Genomic DNA, 26,707 nt, shown 5'->3' on the forward strand with positions numbered 1-26,707 from the left:
CAGTATATATTTTGAATCATATATTCAATAATTCATTCATAGTTATTTTTCAAAATATTGTTTTTCTAAATTAATAATCAGTTAATAATTAAATCATTTGCTGTGTTAAATAACTCATTTTCAATCATTTATAGTAAATAAACAATGTATTTATCAATAACTTTATTTAATTTAATTCACACATATATACATATATACACACACATATATATATATATACAGTATATATACAGTATATATATGTATATATACACATATATATATATACATATATGTTTATTTATTTATCAATGAATCTTTCTAGAGAAAAGAACCTGGATACTTCCAATCCTAAAGCGAGGACAGTTAAGAAAAACGATAGCACACTATTCAATGACATTTTATGTGATAACAGTTTTTTTAAGAAAATCTGTACTCGGACTTTTTTATGACACACCTTACTATATTAAATTGGATGACATAGTATATCATAATTTATTCATTGTATATTATTCTATGACATGTTTACATACTATACTATGTCACTACTATGACTGTACTATACTAATATACTAAACTATACTATGACTTTTCATAAAATACTTTTATGGAGTACTATGCTATTCCTTTTTGGGACATTTTCTTTGGCATACTTTAACGCTTTTTTAAACTTTTTTAAGGCGTAGGATATTATGACATTTTTACACATAGTATACAATGATATTTTTAATGAAATTTTTATTTTATTTTTTTAGAACATACCATATTATTATTATTCATGGTATACTTTTTCATGGCATATGTTTCTATGACATATTTTATGTTTTTTATGAGATACGAACATTATTATTTTTTCATGGCCTCCTATAGTATGACTTTTTAATTACATTTTTATGACAAATTCATATTATCATGGCATACTATGCTATGATATTTTTCTGACTTTTTTCTGAGATAATAAATTTATAAAGTCTCTCCCGCTACAATATCACATTCTTATGTGTTTTTGAATCAGATTTCATGGAAGATAGATCAAAACCTTGCACACTATAAAACACAGTCCTACCTTGATAATATGATCATATAATGATAGTGTGCTTTTTGTAATGTTGACGTGGAATTAAAAGTGACTTACATTTAATTATATTCAAGGCCATTTAAGTCTCAGAATGACTCACAGTAATTAAATGTAGACCTTCCCTGTTTGTCAGTCCTTTAATTTGGTGACAAAATAAAATACAAATCAAAATAAATATTGTGTGTGTATATTCAGGTATCTATTGGTTTAGACACATACTATGCACTTCCTCTGGTTCCATTCTATACCATCTCCCAAAAAAAAAGGCAAAAATGCTGTGTAAATTGTTAAAAAAAAACAAAATTAAGAATCTGAAAAAATAATCAGTATCAAGTAGGCCTATTGAGGAAACATTTTGCTGCATTATCTAGTTGTGTTTTTCAGGTCTTCCTCTCCTCCCCTTGATGCCCTTGTCTCCATCCAGTCTGCTGGTCCCCCCTCAACACCTCACAAATGTGATCCTCAAATAAGCTCCTGAAAGAAAGCCAGAATGCTTTTAGTCCCACTTAGAACATAGTGGTGAACGTCAGCCTCTTCTGGCTAAAATTTGTATTACAACAACAAAACATATTACAAAAATGATTGCATCTTTTCTGTGATTTTGGCTCTGCGTGAGAACCTGAGTCTCCATGCTTACCCACTTTCTGATCTTGGCTCTCAGCTGCTTGAGAGAGAAGAGCTGGTATAACGGCATCAGTCTCCTGCTACTGTACAAGCTGCTGCTCCTGACTGGTACAATGTTCCTCTTTGGATCAGGGTCTGACACTTGCATAGACCTCAAAGGGGGCTTGAGCACCTGACGTTTGGCCTTCTAGGGAGAAAGTGCCCTTTTTCAGTTTTTTCCCACATATATCCCACATATCCCACAGATATGAGGGATATGTTTTGAATGTGCAGAGAGTTTTGAACATGAGAAAAAATCTTCCTGAAACATGTATGCACAATTACAGTCAGGGTTTTATAAATTAAATTAATGTTACATTAATTAACAATTAATGTATTATTGATGTGAATATAGGTGCCACATGCACATTTAAAGAGGTAGCCTTACTGCATTATATGGATTACATGACATTGTATTTTGTATTTTTAATGGTGAAAATGTAGTGTTTTCCTTCAGACATTTTCACAATAAATGTATGCAAATGTCTCAGAATACAATAAATTACACTCGTATTTTTCCATGGGAGGACCCCCAAACCCACTGAACTGAACAAACTAAACCACGGTGGCAGACTTGTACTTGTTTCCAAAGTATGAAGGTTTTCCTTCTTGACTAGAAATGTTTGCACACACACGTCACCAACCCACTACTTTTATTAGCAGCATCAAAGTTGTTGATTGCTGAAAGATGCAGTGCAATGACATTACATTTATGGACCAGGAAGATTCAGTCAAGATATTCATGTTTTCACAATGACGTTTACATATGCTAATTGTTCTTCTAATTTGGGAGTGGCTATACATTTGTGATTTGGTTTTTATTTTAATTATAGAAAGATTGGTTGACTTTTTACTTCCACTATTGGCCTATAAACTATTATCTGTACAGAAATAAAGACTGCATCTTGGGTGAAAGAAACCTCCCCTTACTGTATATTTGGAGTATAGATATAGTGTAAATGTTCGCCTCTTTGATCCAATACGAGTTAAGATAATCACAACATAGCCTACATATGAATGTCAAGATTGTGTTTTTTGCTCAGTTCTGCTCACGTAAATCCCATGTATTGAAGGGTCAACTGAAATGTAGGCCAACTGGATGCCTCAGTTTTAATTGCTTTTTTTTTATGCCAGTGGAATTTCTCACGAGACCCAGATATTTACATCACGGCCCATCTAAAATGGGGATTATCAGCCAAATGCTCGCGCCTGCGTTGACAGATGGCAAGACACCCACTGTGTTAAACGGCATAGATTGGGGTCAGTGTAGGATAATATGGGTTATCTATCATCCACTGTGTCGTACACATTTTACAACCATGTGCATTTAGGAGGCCAGAGCAACGTGGCACATGGCGTTTCTCCAATGTCTGCACACCTGCGTGTAGCTCCGGTAGTGCGATGGATCAAGAAGAGTACATTTATAGCTTTCTTTTTGGCGGATTGTTTCACGGGTTTTAGGGTCTATGTGTGCCAGATAGTGTCCATCCAGGTCATGACAAAATGTATGCCATTGTGTTTTTGTCATGAATCCCAGTGATTCCCCTGTTTTGCATAAAGCTATAACCACACTGCGCGTCCGTGTGTTGCTGTCGTTCGCGTCCACGCGCCCAGGTTCGCTTTGCATCTCGTCAAAACAAAGCGGGGGCGAGCCATTGAGCGAGGGAGCGAGCGGCGCATGCTTCATGAATGAGTCCCCCTCTACCGCACAGCAGGTCGGATCCTTCATCCGCCTGCACCCTGATGCCCGTTTGGGTGCGCAGACCCACGGGGAACAGTAGAGAAGCCAGCCGCTGATGAGCCCCGGACAGTAAACACTTCGCACCAGTGCTGCATCACTGTTTCATCCCATCAGGAGCAACACGACAGGATAAGGCACGGTGAGTGCGGGCTACAGTGGGCGGCCAGAGGCACATGACATACGACAACTTTGTGGCCATTATCATCCAGTTTTTACCCAAAGGGGGACTTTATGATGCGTCTGTCCCAGTCTGTGTGTGCGTCCACAAGACAGTCACGTTGTTTACAGTGATACTTTGCCTCATTCTCTCGTCCACACAGGTAGAAAAAATAGAAAACCCTCCACGTACGCACGACTGGCCGTACATTCCTCCGTGTAGGATAAACGTGTGCTGTTGATTCCGTGTCTGGGCGACTGATTGGCTATTTTATATCGAATAAACATGACAGGGATAGTACAGTAGGATATCAACAGGCCAGAAAGGCAACATCGAGACTGATATAAATTCAAAGTGTTATCGAGCTGGCTGAGGTCGCTTCTAAAAGAAAAGGAGGAGGGGTGAACAAAAGCAGAAATGCCCAGACTGGCGTGGCGTGGCATGGCATGTCGGGTAGACGGTGTGTGTGTGTGCGTGTGTGTGTGTGTGTCTGTAGTCCGTCGCTTCTCAGGATTTGGCTGAGATGTGATCTTACTCCTCTTAAACTGCAGACCTATCCTCCTGAAAACACACCAATTGTATCATGCATGCATGGTGGCAGTGAAGAGGGGCGCTCGTGTTGTGTCTTTGTCTGTAGTGACAACCCAGACTGTTGTTCCCCCCTCTGACCAGGGGATGGTGCTTTACTATGCCCAGTATGTTTCTATGAGGAGACACCCAAATACACTACAATACTGAACTGTCATACTGCCTTCATGGCTTTTACAGGAATAATTCACACACACACACACACACACACACACACGCTCACACTCTTCGGCTACTGTACATGCACACACATGCATTTCCCCTCTTTCTCTGATGCAATGTGTGTGTGTGTGTGTCATTGTGTGACGGTTGGGGCGTAGCTTGAGCTCTGATTGCAAAACACACTTGCATAGTGTTGAAATAACAGAATAGGGAAACAGAAAGCACCCAGCTTATTTCACACTACGTCTCCTTTATGGGGGTCACAAATGTATGGCTTAATTTTCTCCTGTGTCCCGGTGACCGTAAGTGATACTTTCATTTGTTTTGTCTGTGTTTTAGTGCTTCAGTGTTCCTTATTTAATTCATCGTCTCAAAGTGAGTGGTAGCAGGACTACGATGACTGTGTCAGGCCTTCAGACATTTTTTTCACTGACACATTCGAGCTGCTTAATCTGCAATCACGCCAGTTCACTTTATGAGCCTTCGATGAGACGTTTACGTTCAGTCCGACCGTAATAATCTTTCTCCATCATCTCTCCTCTTATGTTCAGATGCTTGATGGACTCCGGCGGAGGCACGCCTCCCGGCCCTCATCCCGACCCCTGTCACTCAACTTCAGCACCTTCTCTGCCCCTCCCCCGAGCCCAGACATGGACAGCAGCAGTGAGCATCCAATCAGGAGGTGAGGATCAGTTCCAGGGATTACAATTTCACAACGCACAGAATCCTGGGAAATGCATGAAATATTAATTTACATGCGTACAAATCCCAACGTTTCTTTTCCCAAAAGTCTTAATTAAGGGGCTCAGCTTTGCTTGCAACACATGTTGAACTAATGATAACGATCTCCCGGTGGGATGTTTGCATGATGTACATCTCATCGGTTTGTACACTTGCTTTCCATGCTTCCTGTGTCTGTGTGTGTGTGGGCGTGGAAGAGGGTCTGTTGTTTACTGCCCTGCTGTCAGCAGAGAGTTTGTGGACTGCGTGGGTTTAAATTCCTCATTTCTTTTTCAGAGTGCTAGTTTTCATCAGTACCTTCTGAAAATACTCAAACAGTGTCGTTGTGTTTTGCGTCCTGAAGTGAGTTAGGATTTAAGAGGAGAGTTTGTCGGGTTTATTGCAGATGTATTGTATCAGTATATATTTTATAATATATATAAAAGTTATTATTATTATTATTATATGTTGCTGATTAATGTGAAATATCTGTACTGAAATGCCAAAAATACATTTTGATGTAGTTTTGTTTACATTATAGTTTGTCCACCAGAGAGCACTGACAAGTTTATTTTTCAAAATGTCCCGCTCTGTACATTTTGTGCATTTATCTGTAAATTATTATTGACTGATACGTTGTTATCACTGAGTTTAACATTTTGGGTAATACTCACTTTCGCTTGCTTGACGAGAGTTAGATGGGTAGATTGATACGACTCTCGTGTCTGTACGGTAAATATGAAGCTAAACTTTAAAGCTCACTAAGTTGTGTTTTTTAGACTAAAGTGTAGAAGCCACAGACGACACAGCGGTTATGTGCCAGACTATTTTGCTGTCGGGTGCAGTGACTCCCTGGAATCTTCACTGGATTCCTGGGAATTTCACAGTGACATGATGTCACACAAAATAGTCCAGCTGTTCTTAAGCCAAGCAAAACAACTGTTGGATCTAGCTTAAAGAGAGAATGGTATCAATCTCCTCATCTAACTATCGGCAAACAAAGTAAAATGGATTTTTCCCCAAAATGTCAAAATATTCCCTTCACCACCTAACAGTCAGTCAGTATCTGTGGCCTACCAGCGCAGGCTCGCAACATGAAGTACTGGGCTTGAATATGTCATTCATTACAGTTCAAACTAGGGGTGTTGCGATATACAGGTGATATTTTAAAAGGAAATATTGATATTATGTTAATAATACACATATGATAATATGTAAATAACCCAGCACCTCTTAAATCATGCTTTTGTAAAGTTATGGTTAGACTCTCTTTCCACCTCCCTACACTCGTATTTTGAGTAATTTATTTGCCAAAAAAGAAACTAAACTTTCTTGAATTTGCATTATTTTATTGTTTCTTTTTTTTCAAATGTTCTATAAATATCACGATACTATTATTATTATTATTATTATTATTATTATTATTTTTTATCTTTTTATTTTTATTTTTTTTTCAGTTGCTGTTACACTGAACAAAAAATGCGTCAAAACATCGTTAATGACAAAAGTACAAATAGACATAAAAGTGAAATAAAATAAAATAAAATAAAAGGGGGTCACCATTCACTCTTAACAAACATTTTGGGTATGGTATCTATTCTTTCCAGGTCACCTGAGAACACTACTCATCTTTTCCCTTGTAAACAGTCCATTTTCTCCAGCGCTGATCATGGATCCCTGCTTTGATCCTTATATTTCCTCCACAATGTCCAGCCACTGTCCTGGACTTGGAGGGTCACTTTTCAACCAGCTCCTTGTGATGGCCTTTTTACTTGCGAGTATCAGGATTTTAAAGAGGTAGAAGTCCTATTTTTGAATTATGTCGCCAGGTATCATTCCCAGGTACACAATCCGGGGGTCCCTGGGAATCTCGTAGCATAGAATCTCCTCCAGAGTCTGAATAACCCTGTCCCAGAATGCTTGTATTTTTATACATGTCCAGAAAATGTGTGAGTGGTTAGCATTCATCTGCCCACACTGTCTCCAGCATGGCTGCTCTTTACCCAACTGTTTATGTTTTATATGGGGTGGAATAAATAAGCGGATTAAGTTCTTCCAACCGAATTCCCTCCATCTTCTAGAGCTGGTGGATGTTTGTTGCGTTCTACACATGAAATGCCAATCACTCTTCGACAGTTCAACGTTCAGTTCTACTTCCCATTTCAGTTTTACATATAGTGTGTTTCTTCCGTTTCGTTTTTGTAAACTCCTGTACAGTTTGGAGACCAACTTTGAGGGGGTTTGTTTGTATGCACCTGTCAGCACTTCAATCACTTCATTACCTTCTGATGAAATTCCTTTTTTAATTTCTGTATCATAGAAATGTCTTAGCTGTAAATATCTGAACAGGTCCCCATTTTCTAAATTAAATTCTCTTTTGAGTTTTTCAAAAGTTTTAAAAGTTTTTCCCTCTATGAGTGTACATACCGCTGTTATCCCTTTTTCTCTCCAGCGTACAAAAGTATTATCTATCTGTCCAGGTCTAAACCTGGGGGTCTGAGAAGGCCAAATCAGAAGTTTACTGTCTCCTTCCAGTTTGTATTTTTTGACTATCTCATTCCAAATTTTCAGTGAATCTTCTAAGATGGAATTTTCTCCCTTTTGGTCAGTATATTCTTTTCCACCTAGCCTGACCTGACGTTGAGATTGACCCAGATTTAGCTCAATGTGTTTCCATCCAGCTTGATACTCTGGGGAGCACCAATAAACAATGTACCTCAATTGGGCCGCGTAGTAGTATTCTCTGAGATTTGGCAGTGCTAGTCCTCCGTTTTCCTTGTCAATTTGGAGTGTCTTACACTTTACCCTTGGCCTTACTCCTGCCCAGATAAACCGGGATATCTGTTTGTCCCATGCTGTAAACTGAGATTCTGGGATTCTGACTGGTAGTGATAAGAAGAGGTAAAGCGATACTATTATTCAAGTTTAAATTCTTATGGTCATGATCCTGTGGACATCATAGTGAATATTTCAAACAAGCTAATACATAAATGATTTTCCAACCTTAAAAGAGGAGAAACTGGACATTTACACTCTCAAATATCAATATCATTATCAGCGTCAACGATCCAGTATCAGTCGGGCGCTAGTCTCACACACTGCAGCTGTGCTGAAAATGGAAGAGCAGGAAAACCTTCTTTATTGTCCTGCATTGTGTCACTACTTCCTATCCCTGTTGTTGTTGTTAATAAGCCGAACAACTTCCTCCTCCGCATCCGCCGCCTCCTCGTCGTACAGTGACAAGCACAACAAAGTCCCAACTGCTTCAGTCTGGTTACCCCTGCAGTTCCTCTGGCATCTGTGCTCTGCATAAATATTTGTTTCCATCAATGGTTGTTTTGTACGGATTGTTCCACCCATCAATGCATGTGCTATTGTTTCCTCCTCTTCTGAGACCTCGGGCAGAGCAGTGGCCCACCTCTCGGATTGGCTCCTCCCATGCTGCTCTTAGCGTGCTGCCCCTCTCTCACCGTGCATCATTCTGTCCTACTTCTCTCCTCCTCTGTCACCGGCCGCTCTTTCTATTGTCATTGTGCTTTTTCCCTCTTGGCGTACTCTATCTCGCTCTTGGATTCACACGGCTTATGTTCTCCCTTCCAGCAATCTCCTCTGGTTCCGTCTCTGTATGTCAGCTCTTAGGCTGACCTTCTTTCTGTAGTGTCCACTACTTAGTGTATACTCTTGTTTCTCTCCACTTCCTCTATATCTCCCTCATGAGGACTTTGCACCGGCTGAAGTTGATGAGCTCCCCCAGCCTCAGCGAGCTGGGGAAGAGCGAGAAAAGTTCCCCAGAGGACAGAGGAGAGAAGCAGAAGAGGGCAGGAGCCAACGCCACCTGGAACAGGTACGCCAAATACAATCAAGGTGAAAAAAATGTAGTGGCTAAAATGCATTTTGAACAATTATTTAGACACGTTTGTGTGCGTGTGTTGTGTTGCAGTATCCACAACGCTGTCATAGCAGTCTTCCAGAAGAAAGGTTTGGCAGATAATGAACTCTACACTCTCAACGAAGGTGTCCGGTAAGTTTATACAGAAACAGCCACACACACACATTCACACAGTACAGAGACAACATCCTCACTTTGCTGTGTATGTCCTTATAATGACTGTTGATGTCATTTTGTGCCATAATTTGTATAATTACCGTTCTGTCCTACGTTTGCTGACTGAACGTCTTCTTGTGAATACGTTTGTTTGTGTAAGTGTACTGTATGTTGGCCTGGGGAGTCATGTGGTTATGCCAGATATCTCATTAACTTTCTAAACCAGACCCGTCACTTCTATCACATCAGCCTCTATCACAGCCCAGTAAACATATTTCCATGTACAGAAAAGCCACGAGGTCGACGCACATTTCTTCAACTACACAGGAAACTCACCATTATAATGCAGGAAAACAGGATGCTCAGCAGATCCTGTGGTTGTATTTAATGCAATTGCACAGTCTCATTTAATGCAGATTAGTAATTCATTGCAGGTTGTAAATACCTTATTCACACAAAATAATGGTTGAATACTGTCCGTCTTATGATTGTTGTGTTTAAGTCATAAAGTGAAGCAAAAGCCACACGTTTGTTTCCTCAGGCATCTGTTAAAGACCGAGCTGGGGTTTTTCTTCACAGAGTACCTTCAGGTAATACTCTTTTAAGATTGAATAAGGATTGGGATTATGGCTGCAAAACACCCTTCAGATAAATGAAAGCAGTGCTGTCTCAGATATTATTATTCAATGCCATCTTTTCACTGTATTTCACAGAACCAGTTGCTGACAAAAGGCATGGTCATCCTTCGGGACAAAATAAGGTTCTACGAAGGTAATGCTGACTGGATAAATGGTCTGAATACATTTTGTAGTGGTCTGTGCCTGTGAGTTAAGCTTGAATCAACTGTCTTCTTGGCTTGTTCCTGTGTGATTGATGCAGGTCAGAAGTTACTCGACTCCCTGGCAGAGACCTGGGACTTCTTCTTCTGTGATGTTCTCTCCATGCTGCAGGCAATCTTCCATCCGGTTCAGGTGCACAAACATCTTAAGAGTCAGCTGTTTTGTTTTGGTCTTTGCTGCCCAACAACCTCAGTTAATCAACCTTGTCTGTTTTCTGTGTCCTTATTAATGTGTGCAGGGTAAGGAGCCCTCTGTCCGACAGCTAGCTCTGCTTCACTTCAGGAACACCATAGTCCTGAGTGTGAAGTTAGAGGACGCCCTGTCTCGACCTCGGGCCCGTGTGCCTCCTTCTGTTACACAGATGCTGCTTATTCTACAGGTAGGCCTGCAGGCCAAACTTAATAGCCTGTTTCCTCACTCACTGTTTGCTTGTTCTTTCTGTTCCCAACCAGTCAAAATGGCACCAAATTATGTTTTAGAACTTTGCGCACAGAGTGAACCACTATCACAGATAGTGTGATCGTGGTTTTCTGTCTAATTTAAATCTAATATCAAGACGTGAATACATCAGACTGAATGGCATAAACACACCAAGGGCATAAAGTCTTAACCATAATTGAATTAAACAAATATAGACATTTTACTTACTTACTGACTACATTCTTCTTCTACATTTGAGAAAATAGAAGAACAAAATGTTTGTTCATTAACGGCTTATCCTGTAAAAATTGTCATTTATTATTTCTCTCGTGGTCTTGATTGCACCAAGCGGACAACTTTAGTTTAGACCAACAGAAACAATCTACTGTATGACTTTGATGCCTGCCTCTGTCTGTTGTTAGGGGGTCCATGAGTCGCGCGGTGTGAACGAGGACTACCTGAGGCTCGAGTCCCTGATTCAGAAGGTGGTCTCGCCTTACCTGGGCACGCACGGGCTTTACTCTGAAGACGGTGCTGAGGCCCATTGCTGTGTTCTGGGTGAGACCCTGATCCCAGAAGCAGATTAATGATGCCATGTGTCTGACGAGTGACATAAATTTAACACCTTCCCTACTTTTTTTTCCCCTTGTCTTTCAGAGAAGCGCTTACCGTGGGGCTGCTCCAAGTCTGCGGATCAACCTTCTAAAAACCCTGTGGTACGATCTAAAAGCTACAATATCCCCCTGCTGCTGACCCCCGTGGCTGAGTATGACCCAGATGCCAGCTCTGTTGGCAGTGGAGGAATTCGGCGCCACTCGGCCTGCGAGATTATAACATGCCTGGAAGAACAAGGACTTGCCTACGCTGACTTGGCCTCAGGGTCTGAACTATCTGGCCCCTCCTCCAACCGGCTGCGTGTGGGCTCTCACTTCAATGGTATGACACAGATGAAGATGTCTGAAAATACTGAAATCATAATGTCACCATCCATAATAATCCAATACCCTCTCATACACAGGTATTGTACAAGCGGGAGCGAGTGCCGTGGCCTTGCCTCTTTCGTCTCTTTCGTCTCCTTCTATCCTTTCCCTTCATTCCTCAGGAGCTCTGCACGGCACTGAGGCCACAACAACAATGACTGATCTCAGTAAGGGTGCATCCTCCACGCCGCCCAGTGAATCATCCAGCCCTGAAACCATAATTGGACAAGTGCACGAGTCTGCAGACTCCGACTCAGATGGGATATTTATTGATTTTCCACCTCACTCCTCAGAGGCTATAGGGTACTGCCGCGAGAGCAGACAGAGCACTGTGTAGCTGTGGTTGCCTTTTAGGAGGGCAAAATATTTAAAATATTACAGTTACATTTCATTAAATTGGTACCATCTTCCTTTCTTACGAGTCTATTCCAAGTGCTTTCACTGATGAGTGGAAACCTCGCAGCTCTAAAATGTCAACTTTTTAAGGAAATATATTTGGTCCCACAACATACAAAGCAAACATACAAAGCAAATCCTAGTGGGATTATTAATAAGTGACTGAATGTTTTACCAGGTTTTCAACTTGAGGAAAATGTAGTTGTGAATTTATCCAAGCTTTTTATCCTGAGCTTTCACATTTTATCATAAACCTGAATAAGTCATATTAGGGATAAATCTGGTGATATTTTATATTTCTTTTATTGACAAAAGACTCCCTTGAAAATACCAAAATCAACAATGAATTGATCCCAGGAAGTTTTGCCTCCCATTGTTCTTGCCACTGCCACAGACCTCAGTTTGTGTCCTAAATCTAATAACACATCAAACACCTGCCACATGATTCTTTATTTGGAGAAACGTAGCCAGTGTATTTTATTTTGACTCAATCCCACATTCACATCGATGGTACCGTAAATACTCACCAGATCATCAAATGCTGAAAATAGTCCCCAACAAATGCACTATTTACTCCTGTTATTGGTGCTAAAAACTACAGTACCAAAGAATTATTCTGCTTTCTTGAATTTTAAACTATTTATTTGGGGCCGAGTTTCTCCCCCTTAAAGGTTTTTTTTGAGGGAGTTTTTCCTGTTCCGATGTGAGGGTCCCGGGACAGAGGATGTTGCATGTGTACAGATTGTAAAGCCCTCTGAGGCAAATTTGTGATTTGTGATTTTAGGCTATATAAGATAAATTTAATCGAGTTTCACAGACACGCTGGGGAAGTCAAAGTATTGAGTTATGGACTAACACATTGGTGGTTTTGGACTTTTCATGAGATTTGTTGACAATGTCAAAAATATACAATATAGTCGATATTATCCTTTAATCCATGAAGGAGTGTGTTAATCCTTCAAAATAAATTAGAGTTATGAGGTTTTCAAACAGCATCAGTTTCTTACCTCTACTGAGGAGATGGCTGTTAACAGCCACCATTCATCTGGAAAAGTGGCAGAAACTTACAATATTTATCATGGATTTGTTTTTGTATTTGTGTATTTTGAGCCTCATAACAGTTTTATATTTCATGTTTATGTTTTGTTGTCTGCCTCTTGGCAGTAACACAATAATGAGTTATTCTGCTCTCTCTTTTGTGCGATATCTATAATGTGGACTGTTGAATTGTTTTTTTATCGTCAGCCGGTGTCATAGAGGTTTAATGCAAACATCTCTTCTTAGAGCAACCATCAGTGTGACTGCATTTGCTTTTCAGTGTTGGCTCTGTACAGCAAGACTTTGAGGAATGACTATGTTTATTGTTTACATTTGATAAAGACATGAACATTTTTGACTGAATGTTGTCTCACACACTGTATTTTGCACCACCACTACCTTGTAAATAAAAATGCATTGCTGGCTTTTAGGACAGCTAGATGGTGTAAAGTGAGCTTTTATCTTTAAATGAATTGAGATTTTAATAAGGGCTTTTTAACTGAATCTTTTTCAAACGATGTTTCACCTCAAGCATTTTGTACTTTACTTTTTTGACAATCTATAATGTCTACGGAGTTGTACTTTGTATTAATTTGTTATACCAGCCCAGAAAAAACTAAATAAATTTGAATAGTATTTGAAAACATGGGTTATCGCCTTCTACTTTAAACAATTAATTTATTGTAAATATATTTTCCCTGATTGATATTGCTTTGTGTGTGTAACAACACAGAATTCTGATGTGGTGGGTTAGAGGGGATCCACAGTCGCAGCTGGATTTATATTTAGCATTTAGTCGAGCTTCATTCAGCTTCCGATAATCGAGGGCTGCAGCCAGGATTTTAGAAATACTGAGGTCATCAGTCCGAATCCCCCCAATGTACCTCCCACCTCCACCTCATCCCAGAAAACTTTGACCAGACACCACAAAGAATTATGATTTATCATATTTTAATTCTAAAAATACTGTTATCACCCCAAATAACCAGCATATATATATTTGTAGAACCCCTCAGTTTGAGCTTTAAGATGAATTCTTGACGGTGGCAATAGTACTTATATTTAACTCTAGTAAACGGACCTGGAGTTCACGTGAACTCACTGTCCTCAATAGTAGCCGTCAAAATAAAAGACATCAGCTGATAACTTCGTGCTTTGTTTTGAGAAAGGGGTACCGGAAGCCTGCAGGTACGTATCAAAATAAAACAGTTGATTAAAGCCATGCTTTTGTTTTGTAAAGACTGACCGGAAAACTTGGAGTTGTTGCTGTCAACTGCCGTCGGAGCAAAGCTTGAAGTAGCTAAAAGCTCGCAGCTAAGCTAACTACACTCTTCTCCTCGCTGGGATCGAGCTGCTTCGAGTTTAAAACTAAAAGGTTAAAAGTGCCGACGTTTGTCTCGCTGGTGAAGAGCCGGTCTTCAAACAGGTTGACTGTCCTAGTCGACTTGGTAAGACATCTTTCTTTGAACAATGTATTCATTTGGATTTCATAAGTTAGCTAACAAACAGTAGCTTCAGGTCTGCACTAAGTACCATTAACAGCTACATGAGCCTGGCCGGTGGTGTGTGAGTCCTATTTATCCATCAAAGGAGGAGATTGAGTCTGCGGTGTTGTGGTTCTCAGATCACCGTGGTTGTGTCTCTCCGGGTGTGGGTGAGACTGGCTCTGTGCCAGTCCTCTGTAGATGAAGATGTCCCTGGTCCAGCGAGTGCTCCTCTCGTGGAGCTTCGCCCTGATCTTCCTCATCATGCTGGTCCTCAAGCTGGACAATAAGATCCACTGGAACTGGTTTCTTATCTTCCTCCCCGTCTGGACCTTTGACACCATCCTCATCCTCATGCTGATAGTGAAGATGGCGGGGCGCTGCAAGCCTGACTTTGACCCCCGCGATGGCGAGCAGAGCCTGAAGAGGAGGTTGTGGTACCTGACGGCCCTGCTGCTGAAGCTGGCCTTCTGCCTGACGCTGTGCTCCCGCCTGGAGAGGCTCGCTGAGATGTGGGTCAGTGTGGTGTGTGTCCCTCTGTGGGTGCTGCTGGGTGGGGCGCTGGTGGAGCTGGGACACAGTGTTTTCCACTACAGGAGGGAATGAACCAAAGGACCGTTGAAGTACAACACAGGTGACACAACTTTATGCTCAAGTATCCCTCGGTTGGGATGCACCAATCTGATCTACTGGATTGGTATCGGGGCGATACTGACCTTCTGATGTGGATCGGGTATCAGACATGACCGATCCACATTTACTGCTGTTTCTTTGTTCATGTGCACTGAACATGTGCTTTAAGTTGGTTAAATCACAGCAGCTGCAGACGTAATGACATGCAGTAGGGGCACAGTTTGGCATCTTTAGAATAATTCCAGCCTTCACATCACCTTCAGGCTCAACAAGGATAATAAGAGTTTTATTTTACATAAGCTAGACCGGTAAGACTGGGTTTAAGGAGTTAAGCAGACACACATGATCTGCCATTGTCCTAAATCAGTTACTTGTTACGCTAAATGTTGGTCTTCAGTTCACCTTTAACTGTGGGATCCTCAGACACTGAAACTATCAGTGTATTAACGGTATGAAATTATCCACTAAGCCATATATGTTTGTGAAATCATGGACGAAGAAACCTCACAACTTCCATGTGTGATGGTACGCACGCGATGTATTGGACTGTTTTGTCAGTTTCCATCCCTCTGCCGCGGACACTATTTGAATGTAAATCCATAACTTCCTCCAACTATATATCAACTGTTGTGGCATCATAGTTCATGACAACCGATGCAATAGTTCTCAGTATCGGACCAACGTTATCATCTCATGTTGCCGAAAAAAAGACAAATACTGAAACTTTACTAACATGAAATGCGGTAGAGACATTAAAACTAAGTCAATGTGTTTGAACCATTTATTGAGAGGTTCTCATCAGAGTATAAATCACACTACCAAGTCTTATCTTAGGAAATAAAATGTATTTACAACAAAATTTTCACAAACATTGGTTTGAAATAAAAACAGACAAATGATATAAATAAGTTCTATGGAAAATAAAACTTGTCTTACAAAAAATATATGCAATTTCTGTATACATTTTCTCACATTGGTGCTAATAACATCTATACTGTACAGTTTTGGTACATACAGTATCATATACAGCCCTGTGTGATTCAACCAACGTCCAGTCTGAAAACAACTACTTGCTCCGGTTTTGGAGTGCTTATAAACAACAAACCTCATCTACTAAAGCAACGTGGCGAAGAGGATTTCAACGTATGTATGAACATATGTAATTCCTACAGCGGGGAGTAAGGATGGTTGTTTTCAGATTGGTTAGTCCAGTACCTAAAATAGGTGCTTTAAGAGCGAAGCTAAGTAGTGCACAGGCACTGACACATGGGTCACATAACATTTTATATAGAGCCTACATACATTCGCTAACAAACGTGAAGTGAGCTACTTAGCTTACATTCTTAGGCCCTGATAAAATACTTGGAGAGTGCATCCTTTTTTTCACTACCACACTGGAGTAATGTGGCTGTGACATTGGTGACGACGTCAATTACACATTTAGAAAGCCCAGTTTACGTCTGAAGGAAGGATGCATTTTCAAATACTTTAACAAAAGCCTCAGCGTAAGTTGTACAGTAAAAAAAGAAGACTAGACGTCTAGACATTCATATTAAGAAGTCTTTCTGTGTTTGGGGGGTGTGTGTTTTTAGGGGCTGTTTTAACGAGTGCTGCTGCGGCCGAGTGTCCTGTAGGGGTGTGCCAGGTTTCCCCTGCACTGTGTCCTTTACTTTTGGACCTTTAGAGGGCACAACTGTCCGATTGTCAGATCCGGGCTTGGAGGAAGAGCCTCTAGAGTCACTGTGGTGGTGGGTCTTAGGCCGACTGTCTGTGAAGGAAAGGGCCAGAGTTCGGTGAGCCTCCATCGGCTTAAAGAGGTCAAAGGTGATGAGTGTCCGTGGTGGTTTGTGTTCTGGTGGCGCAGGACCAGACTTCTTCCTCTCCTCTTTACTGTTGATGTCTTTCTCCTTCTTTCCATCCTTCTTAACCTGAATATTTGCAGGTTTGGGAATGCCCGTTTTCCCGTCCTCTCTGCCTGACTTTGCCTGCACCCCCTGTGTGCTCGACGCGTTGCCCTCTTTGCCCTCCCTGTGACCGCTTTTCTCCTTCTTCCCGTGTGAAGACTTGTGTTTATGCAAACAGGCGTCCCGGGCCTCCTCTCTGTTTGGTCGTAAGAGGGACGCCCCCTGCGCTCCTCCCCGGTCTTTATCGTGCTCCTTCTCTCTCTTGACGTGGGGTTGCGTCTTTAAGTCCCACTCCTTGGCCCACTTCTCGTCTCTCTGTGCAGGCAGGGAGGTTTGAGAGGCTTTGCTGCCCTCTCTTGTCCGCTCCTCATCCTCTTTTTTCCTCACCTGCGTTATTGTACCACCCTCTCTTCCTCCCTCAGCCTTAACTTTCTCCTGCTCTCTCACCCGGTCCTTCTCTCTATCTCTGTCTTTACCCTTCTCCCTTTTCTCTCTTTCCTTCTCTTTACTCTTCTCCTTCTTCTCTTTAAACCGCTCCTTTTCATCTCTCTCTCTTTTTCCTTTATCTTTTTCCTTTTTAATTTGTGGGGAGTTGTAAGTGCTCATGATACTATCTTTAGTTTTCTCCTTTACACCTTGACCTGGTACAGTTGTCTTTTGCTGCCTCTCTTCCTCCACATCACTCTCCCTCCTAATCTGCTGTAGTGACTTTAAGGACGAACTGTCCATTGCACCCTCCTCATGGCCCTTCTGCAGTGTCTGGCATGTGTCTGCACCTCCCCCTCCCCCTCCTTCCTCTTTCTCTTCTTCCTCGGGTTTAGGCTCCATGAGTGTGTGAGTGAGAACACCTTCATCTCTCTCCTTCTTGACGAAAGGTCCAGACTGTGTCGTCGACAACCCCTTTAGCTCGGCTCTGCTCTCTTCCTCCTTGAAAATCTGTGTCGGAGTGTGTGAGGGCGGCCCTTCCTCTTCCTCGTTGTCCTCATCCTCCAGCTTCATCAGCATCCGTACAGCAGGCTGACACTCCCTCCTCTCAACCTCCTCATCTTCGTCTTCCTCCTCTTCTTTGATATGAAGCGTTTCTTCTCTAGGTGCACACTTGTCTTCCTCCTCCTTCGCTTCGTGTTGGTGATACTGTTTGAGTCTAATGTGCCAGGCCAGACTGCAGACAGCGGACACGGTTTTGAACTGGTGGACAACTCCTCTGGGAATGAAGTAGATATCATCGTGGTAGAGCTGGATTCGGGCGTATCGGATCCCCTCCCTCCTCAGCTGGTTCAGCTTGGCATCATCGATCCACTGTACACACTGTAGAGGCAGTGAACACAGGAGATTTAGTAATCCCTCAATAAAATGAGCGAATGGTTTAATTATTTCATGCTAGAACGAAAATAAATACTGAGTGTGATCATGTATTGCACAGGCTGACAGTTGATTACTAAGAGACAACGTGGCATGTCAGAGATAAAGAAACACTTAAAGCTGCATTTCTTTACTTTTTTGTACACTTTGACATGTCAAACAACTTTGACATGTTATCACCATATAAAGTTGATATGGTGAGCATATTTACACATCCAGCAGGTTAGGGTTTCTTGTAAATCTAATAGTCACCCTCCAAGCTCTGTTTTTGGTCTCCTGGGAGGAATATATTTCTCTTTAGCAGCTAAATGCTCTTATGTTTGACATTTGATCTCATAAGCAGCAGCAGAAAAAAAAAAAACCTATTCATACCACTGTATCATACTAGGCATGATTAACTGACCCACCTGAGACAGCGGAGGTTCGTGGAGGTCCAGCTGCAGCCTCATGACCACATCTGGGAAATCTCCAGCGTGGAAACACACAACATCTTTGGTGATCCGTCCGGGAGCATCACTGCTACAAGGCAACATGTAAAGTCTTGTTTACTAATCTGAGGTATTTAATACAAACGTGTGTGTGTGTGTGTACTGTATGCGATAAGGTAAACAGATGTCACTGTGTACTCACTCCTCTCCGCAGCGGACAGCCTTCAGCACACCGACGGCAGCAGTAGTTTGCCTCTCAAACCCCTGACCGATGTGGTCAGCGTGGGCTCTCGTCCGGTCCTCAAACAGCATCTCCCTGGGCTCACTGGCTCTGGGTAGATACTGCAGGTTCTTTATCTCATTGGTGGACCTGAAATTCATTCATTCACAACCGTCAGGATATGGTGAAGTACCTGTACATGGCACGTTGAGCTGAAAGTAGTTCACTCGTTTAGCTTCATGAGCTTTACTTCAAACTAATTCTTTAGAAAACTAAGATGCAGGCAAGACGACAACAGCTGTGCACTGGCTCACATTTACAGACTCAATGTGTCAACCCACCTTTTCCTTTTGAAGGGTGATTTTGGCATGTCTGCCATAGGGATCATCTGTTCTCCCGGTCTGACCCACATTATGGGGCCGTCATCGCTCTCGGTGTGGCTCTGCAGCCGTAGACTGGAGAACGTTCCCCAGGGCAGAGTCCGCTGCAGAAACATAGGGCGAGAAAGTTTGCGTTAAATAATGAGTTGTCACCATTCATGGGGAGAAGATTCATGGGGTGTGTGTGTACACACATGCAGAGATAACAAACACACTCACCTCCAGAAAGGGAGAATCCTCTAACATGTTGATGAACTCGGGGAAGTAGTCTCCAACCTCTTCGTCCACAGCACCGACCAGACTGACCTGCCGCATGGCCCCGGCACGGTACGTTCCCTGGGAATAAGTCCGCTTCACCTGCATGAGGGAGCACAGAGAAGACAGATTAGTCCCTCGCCCGGCAGGTATCAAAATATCCCACTCAGACGTGTACTTTAGTGCCAGCTATGAGACTAGCACCGTCTGTGTGGTCTTAACATAGTTGGTGAGACCTTTCCACTGCACCTGCCTTTAACAAAGCACTCTGCGTGGTATTTAACAGGAGCTTAAATACAAAGAGTTCAGTCATCAAGAGAGGAAAATGTCAACACACGACAAATAAAAAGGCAAGCTATTGTTACTGAGGAATGAAAGAGTGCTTTACAGAGACATTTGTGGAAACCCAAATAAAATGTTCAAGCACTGTAGAGTCCACTATCAAATCTAGACAACCAGAACTACTGATGACTAAATCAGGACTCAGGTTCACGAGTCCCTCAGCAGACATTAAGGGAAGACTTTACTGAACAAACGTCAACATCTAAGTGTCCACTTGAACATTGTGAATGAGCTCTCATGAAGCAGAACAATTTATAAACCTTTAATATGCGTCACAATCAGGGGGAATTCAACACTGATCATTTTGGTGCTTGAATGTTTTCTTTCTGCAACATATAACAAATGAACTCAATAGTTCAAAGCTTCATTCATTCGTGATTCATGTCATCATTCTGTTTAAACACCGTATTTCTGCACAGTTGCAGATTAAGATTAAGCTCCACTAATATGAGTAATATACAATATACAATCACGGATTTAGGTGATAAAGCATCGCTCCAAGTGAGTTTTAATTAATTAAGTTTAATAACTTACAGTAACAGTCCACCTTCTCCTCTGACTCTCTAACACACACACACACACACACAGCGAGTCTGAACCTACGAGCATTTATGTTGACGAAACTGATGAGTAATATTCATTAAAGACAGTTGATTTAATGAAAAAGACCAACTCATTTCAACTATTGAATCATTTTATTCAAATTTAGGATTTTTTTTAAGGGTGATGACGTCATCAAATATGATGACAGGCATTCGAGGCTTGATTCGAAAAACCAAAATGGAAGCTTTGAATGTTAAAAAAACTGTGTGGGGGAAGTACACAAGATGTTAATGTACGATATGTCCACTTGTTGTATTAAATATGACTTACTATGAACAAATCTATAAAGACAGGTGCAGCAGTGTCACAATGTTAAACATTTTGGAATTACAAGCAAGAATATAGAGAATACGAACAGAAACCAAATGACGACCTGTGTTTTAAGGGTGCATCACACAGTGGGAGCAGGAGGATGTGTTGGCCTTTTAACGATAGATAATGACACCAGATGCTGACTGAATTAATAGGCCCTGTACGTTTTTATTTAACAACTGCCAATGTGTTCATAAAATCAGTTCTTTAGAGCAGAATATACTCATTTCTTGCAAGACTTCCAAGTCTAAATGTTAGCATAGGACAAATCCCCAAAAGTGTGGCAGAAAGTCTTTTTTTATAATTGAAAAAAAGTTTGAATTTTAAAACCAATCCATATTTCATCTATTCTGGTGTTGGTGACTTAAAAATAATTGACTAGACCAGCACAGCACTGTTCAACTATTGACAATCCTTTTCCAACAGAAGATTTAGAAGCCGAACTAAACATCAAACCTATGTCAGGACCGTAAACAAAGAGAGCATGGACACCTAACACATGGCGTTCACTCAGTAACGACCACCAGACCTCCAGTTGCACGTTTGCCCGATATACAGCAAAAGAAACAGTACTTTTTTACCTTTTATTTAACAAAATATATAGTACATTTTGCTATATCCTCTCTCCAAGTGTACTTGACTTGACTCAACATAAAAATAGAAAAAACAAAAACAGGCTGCAGCATCACAAGACTTCAAAACTGTGATTCTCAAAGTGAGAAAAGACCCCCGGGGTCTGTGACTCATCGCCCACAGGAACAAAACACTTTTAGAAAAATTATTAAATTGTTGCGTATTTTCGGCTCTTGGGCCAAGCTGTGGAATGAATGCATATAATCGTGCATCCGTTACTTGCACACGTTGGCTTAGTGCGAGTAGAAACTTTCTCGATCGATTGAAGAGCAAACAGTCATGAGTCACTCACTCACAACTCGAGGGGCGATGAACGCTGCTGCTTCAACACTGTCCATGTCATCAAGTGACGCTACGGACAAAATTAAGAAAATATGCCGACAGTTCTATCGGGTTAGTTTTTTCCTGATAACAGCAACAGGATGAAACTAATCAAGTCTTCCTGTCCTAAATTAACTCTTCATTTCTAAAAACATGTTCAAAGGATGTGAGATAAAACTGATTAAGGTGTAGGGTGGACATTATTTCTCACTTGAAATATAATTCAACTAACTGCTGCCTCAGTGATTAGATTTCTAACATGTCCACACTACTACGTTTCCATTTTAAAACGCATACATGTTGCTACGTTTACACTGAGCGGCCACACTAGGCCGAGGAAGTTTACGTTTGAAACCTCCGGGGTTACCTCCTAGAGTGGACGAGTGTAAACGCATATGTTTTAAAACGATGACGTAAACGCCGCGTTCGCTACTTGATTGGGTCTTTGCAGTGATTCGTCGCGCCCCTATCACGTGACCCTTTTCTTAAAGAAAAACAACAACAGCCTTGTTTATCACTTACTACCAGGTTAATTCAACATGGACAACTGATTACAGGCATTACTGGCCTTGTTGTCTTCACTAGCAGCTGTTGTGAAGTTAAATTCTGCATTTTATAATTCTACTACTGCCGACATGCGGAGGAAGCAGCTGTTACTGGAGCGACTAGTGAGCGGGGTGTCCAGCGGCGGCGTCAGTCCTACGGAGCGGAAGTCTGAAGTCACAGTTAGCGGCTTTGAGGAGGACGACAGACAGACAACGGAGGACTTTCCTTTATTTATTGATGCTTATTTTGTTCTGCACAACTATTGTGAAGTCCACACATTAACTGTAAAGGATCAAAAGCATAAAGGCTCTCCAGTACGACAGAGACTTCAGCAGCAGAGTGTAAGAACAGAGACAAAACAGAGAGGAAACGAGTGAGAGACATGTGTTGACCACATTTATGGACCCATAATCCAGTCAACTTTGATGTGCAAGTGTTCATTTTAAGTCAATTTGATGTGTGAGTGAGAGCAAGACCTGCAGCCATGAAACTAAGACTGAAAAATAAAACTTATGAAACTTTCCACGAAATGTGTCCGTCTGAGTTTATAGAGGAAGATTTTAGAGAAGATCTTAAGTATCAAGCACGACCTTTCATTATTAAAGACTACTATAAAACTCTGTTGTATTTTCTGTAACCAATCAACTTCCTGTTGATTGGTTATAGCAGCACCCACGTGTACGTGAAGAGTCACGTGATATTCGCTTTCAGGCGTGTTAGTCTGGACGGAAAACATTTTGCAAATGATGCTGAAACGCCGCGTGGACGGAGATCGTTCTCGTTTTGAACGAAAACGTAGCCGTAGTTTTCATTTGAAAAGAAGTTGACGGTTGTTCTTTTCAAATGACTTACTTGAAAATAGATATAGACAAGAGACAACACGAACCAAACCAGAGTTACCACGAAACATCTCAAATGCTGCTGCTGCCTGTCGTAATCCCCATCAAGAAACCATTATGTAAATTGGCAAACAACGTCTCTCTCACACACACACACACACACACACACACACACACACACACACGGGCTTTCTGCTCCAGTAAACAACCTGGACGCTGAAACTCTTTGAAACCAGTGAAGACGACCCGAGGCAGAGAGGAAAGCTCTGTCCATCAACAGACTGACGCACAGAAAGCTTCAAAAGACACAGAAAAAAGTGTTACCGTGTTGTTTCAGGCTGTAGCAGTTGAGTCTGTGCTGCTCACACCTTCAGACTACAAACTGAAACACTTCAGTGTGGACAGTTCAGCATCCTCTCACACACAGAGCTTTAAACCATGTTATCTGCTGAAGAGAGGAACAACAACACAAAGAACAATCTTACCTGAGAGTAGAAGTTGACCATGGTCGTCGTCTCTATGTCCTTCTTCCCGAGCACCTCCATCTTTACTGGCGCATTGGGGAAATTGTAGGAGAAGTAGTCCAGGAAGTCTGGGAGGTAGGATGCCGCCCCGTGGATGATTCCCATCACAAAACACGCGGCCTGGGCCTCGTCCTCGCTGAACGACAGGGTCACAAACTCCTGGGCGAACCGCTGCATCTCAGCCGGAGACAGACCGGAGAGCTGCTCGGTGTAGGCGTGCGCCACGGACGCTCCTCCGTTGGCCTGCTGCTCGATGTGGATCAGACGACCGAACTCCAGACCCGACAGGCCCGGGGCCGGGGCGCAGTGGAGAGGGGAACTATAGCCGAGTCTTTCCCTGACCATGGAGGAGATGGAGGCAGAAATAGCGGCAGTAACAGGAGGGTCCTGGTGGAGGTGGTGGTGGTGTTGTTGTTGTGGTGGTGGTGGTGGTGCTGCGGAGGTGTGGAGTAGACTGCTGCTGTTCCCATTAATTCGACTGAGGAACTCAGGCGGACCCAGAGACACTCCTGAACACACTGTCTGGCAGGAGCGATGGTACATTTTGGGTCGGCCGTGCCTCTCCTTCACTCGCTCTCCATCTTTGTGCTTCTTTTTCTTCTTCTTCTTGAGTTTCTTCAGCAGGAGGTCTTCTTCAGACCCAGATTTGGGCTTCTCCTTAGACTCTGCAATGGTGGAGAAGACATTTATACAGTTAGTACAATGTTGAGCATCATGTGAGGCATCTATTTTATATACTTCAGATTAGATGTGAACTTTGACAACTTTGAGTCGTGGTGAGTGTAACTGTAATGCATGGTTATCAATTAATGCCAAGTTTCCCTCTTAAAATCAAGAGTTCATTCAAACTTCTGACACTTATAAATTGGATATTTAACCATATTGGACTAATTTTCTACAATCAGAGATGACTCGAGCAAAGGGCCTCAGCCACAGCTCTAACATCACCTTCTTTAAAGGACTCATTTAATTCAAAGTTATCCCAAAATAATGAAAACAATGCTTCTCATCCCAACTGATCGGCGTCACGTGTCACTCCTACCTTTCTGTGGAGACATCACTTCTCCGTTTTCTCTTGCAAAGTCATGTAACGTTACAGGTGTCAGCGTGTGATTCTTCCACTCTTTGCTCTTTTCCTTCTTCTTCTCTCCGTCCTTCTCCTTCACGTGGTGATCTGAGAGGAGCAGAAGAAGAGGAGACCTGCCGCTAAACATCCATGCTGAGCAACATAACAGACGAACAAACATTTCCACGTGTATACATCACCATCTGGGCCTAATAGATACTGGGGCCTGTGGTAGGGGGCATTATGTAATCATGTACTCAATCGCTTCATTGCAGTATTACTCACGCAGAGTTTTAAATGTGCCCACGAAGTGGTTTGACAGAGCAGCGAGCCGTCTGTGTTGCCCTACCTCTCTGTAGCATTTTCACGTCGCCGTTCTCGGTCTTTGTATGGCAGCTAGCTGGGCTCACTCTCTCCACACCAGCGGCGGAGCTCCGCTGCGCCTCGGTGCTTTTCTCCTTCTCCTTGTGCCGTTTCTCTTTCGCCTTTTTCGTTTTGTGAGGCGACGCGAGGAAGTTGCTGATTTTGAAGATTTTCCGAGCGGGAGTAGCTGGGACCGCGGTGGCGGCGGAGTGGCTCGCCTTGGCCGGGCCGAAACTCCATTTCGCTGGGCTCCCACAACTCTGCTTCCCGTTGTGTTTTTCCCCTGCGCACACCTCTCCGTTCAGTTTCCTGTGCTTCAGGCCCTTCTCCTCCACGCGGACCTTCTTAGGGGGCGGTGGGTAGATGTCGCTGGAACACTGCGGTCGGCTCTCCGGCGGTCGTTTGGCTATCAGGGGTTTAGGGGAATTTGTTTTGCTGTTTGCTGCGAAATGCATGGAGTCCACGGCCTCGGCCATCTTGGAAGTTTCTATTTTTTACAGTCAGACGTAACTGGTGCGTGAGAGCCAGGCCGGGGGCGGGGCTTACGGGCTACGTGACGACGCACGTAGCGTCTGTTTACAGCCTGCAGGACAACACACAGTACTGTACCGCTCACTGTAGAGCTGCTGCACCATCACCAGAGGACAGAGGAGGTCCACTGACACAAGACGGCATTCATCATCTCGATACAGTCACTTCTGCTCTGTCTGGGCTGGACAATCAGTCTCAGTTATCAAACATGCAGGAAAAACACGGACATGTTGCAGAATTCTAAGTAACAATTCTTATTTTTGAAAAAATACACACGGATTTAAAGTTGAATCATCTCGTTTCATTAGAACGTTTTTTGGTTCTTGGGAATATTTATAAAAAACAATGCTGACTAGACTTACAATAATTTATTTTTGTCATAGTAAGATTGCGCTGAGGTTGGCTGCCATGTCTCTGACTCTTCTTCACATCTTTTTATTGTTTTACTTTATTTTATAGTTATTTTTATTGGTACTCTTATGTTTAGACTCTCATTTTGCTTAATACTTGCGTTATATTCTTTTTTATACATATGTATTTAGGATGGAGCATTCAACTTAAGATTTTTATTCCCAACATGCTGCTCCTAAATAACTAAATAATAAATAACTTAAAATAGGCCAAAGAGGGCTTTACAATCTGTAGCCTACAACATACTGTATGACAAAACAGAAATTAAAAGGAAAATATGGATCAGAGAAGAAACTTCCTTGATTGTGTGATAATTGTGTGTGATGGTTACACTGTTGCACCCAATGAATGGTTCTATTTTACTGCCATAAACAAAAATATTAAGTATTTAATAATTTTACAACAAATGCATCAGTAAGTTCACCATGTTCTAAAAAAAAGCCTAAACATATAAACCTAATTTGTAGATGCATATATTGGTATTAATTACTAAAGAGAGTTGGTACATTACAAAAATGTTTGCATATGTTTATAATTTCCTGATGAGCTTTTAAAAAAGTGTCTTTAAATCACAAATCCTCATTAAACTAGTTTAGATATTTATAACAGTGGTGCACAGTGTTTTTGAGATAATAGTGTCAAATTTCCATCTGTTACAAGAAAGCATATATAGTATATGTTTTAAAGTTCAAGTCTAAAGTAGTTGAAATAGAATGAATTTGTATTCTGAGATGATTCTTTAAA

At 41.9% G+C, this 26,707-nt stretch overlaps 3 protein-coding genes across 4 annotated transcripts; 2 read left to right on the forward strand and 1 right to left on the reverse strand.

The window, feature by feature from the left end:
• Positions 1-3,379: 3,379 nt before the first annotated feature.
• Positions 3,380-13,450, forward strand: prr5a (proline rich 5a (renal)). 2 transcript variants are annotated; one of them, XM_031866140.1, is made up of 11 exons: positions 3,380-3,600; positions 4,920-5,050; positions 8,807-8,932; positions 9,029-9,109; positions 9,675-9,723; positions 9,847-9,904; positions 10,013-10,104; positions 10,211-10,351; positions 10,815-10,950; positions 11,050-11,328; positions 11,411-13,450. In XM_031866140.1, exons 2-11 carry the CDS (start codon positions 4,920-4,922, stop codon positions 11,707-11,709), a joined length of 1,392 nt encoding a protein of 463 aa, XP_031722000.1. In that variant the 5' UTR covers positions 3,380-3,600; the 3' UTR covers positions 11,710-13,450. The 2 variants fall into 2 exon arrangements, with proteins under 2 accessions (XP_031722000.1, XP_031721991.1); XM_031866131.1 differs by lacking the exon at positions 3,380-3,600 and adding an exon at positions 3,629-4,670.
• A 629-nt stretch (positions 13,451-14,079) lies between these two features.
• tmem60 (transmembrane protein 60) lies at positions 14,080-17,297 on the forward strand. Its single transcript, XM_031866151.1, has 2 exons — positions 14,080-14,254; positions 14,431-17,297. The coding sequence occupies exon 2, from the start codon at positions 14,492-14,494 to the stop codon at positions 14,894-14,896; it is 405 nt and encodes a 134-aa protein (XP_031722011.1). The 5' UTR covers positions 14,080-14,254; positions 14,431-14,491; the 3' UTR covers positions 14,897-17,297.
• LOC116389197 (lysine-specific demethylase RSBN1L-like) lies at positions 16,471-25,535 on the reverse strand. Its single transcript, XM_031857690.1, has 9 exons — positions 25,008-25,535; positions 24,635-24,766; positions 23,554-24,257; positions 19,437-19,574; positions 19,179-19,321; positions 18,820-18,987; positions 18,597-18,708; positions 17,337-18,135; positions 16,471-17,138 (listed from the first exon to the last, which is right to left on the reverse strand). Exons 1-9 carry the CDS (start codon positions 25,495-25,497, stop codon positions 16,471-16,473), a joined length of 3,354 nt encoding a protein of 1,117 aa, XP_031713550.1. The 5' UTR covers positions 25,498-25,535.
• Positions 25,536-26,707: the final 1,172 nt, after the last annotated feature.

The sequence above is a fragment of the Anarrhichthys ocellatus genome, unplaced genomic scaffold, assembly GCF_004355925.1.
Source record: "Anarrhichthys ocellatus isolate YVR2014 unplaced genomic scaffold, GSC_Weel_1.0 scaffold2, whole genome shotgun sequence".
In the NCBI taxonomy this organism is placed as follows: domain Eukaryota; kingdom Metazoa; phylum Chordata; class Actinopteri; order Perciformes; family Anarhichadidae; genus Anarrhichthys; species Anarrhichthys ocellatus.

What these genes read in the sequence shown, in the direction of transcription:
- prr5a (XM_031866131.1), top strand. Translation starts at nt 4,635, where the DNA reads ATGTATGGCTTAATTTTCTCCTGTGTCCCGGTGACC. An exon ending in GCCAACGCCACCTGGAACAG is followed by an intron (nt 8,933 to 9,028) that starts GTACGCCAAATA and finishes GTTGTGTTGCAG; the next exon opens with TATCCACAACGCTGTCATAG. An exon ending in AGATGCTGCTTATTCTACAG is followed by an intron (nt 10,352 to 10,814) that starts GTAGGCCTGCAG and finishes GTCTGTTGTTAG; the next exon opens with GGGGTCCATGAGTCGCGCGG.
- tmem60 (XM_031866151.1), top strand. Translation starts at nt 14,492, where the DNA reads ATGAAGATGTCCCTGGTCCAGCGAGTGCTCCTCTCGTGGAGCTTCGCC.
- LOC116389197 (XM_031857690.1), bottom strand. Translation starts at nt 25,497, where the DNA reads ATGGCCGAGGCCGTGGACTCCATGCATTTCGCAGCAAACAGCAAAACA. An exon ending in AGGATTCTCCCTTTCTGGAG is followed by an intron (nt 19,322 to 19,436) that starts GTGAGTGTGTTT and finishes ATGTTTCTGCAG; the next exon opens with CGGACTCTGCCCTGGGGAAC. An exon ending in ACGAACCTCCGCTGTCTCAG is followed by an intron (nt 18,136 to 18,596) that starts GTGGGTCAGTTA and finishes CTGCCTCTACAG; the next exon opens with TGTGTACAGTGGATCGATGA.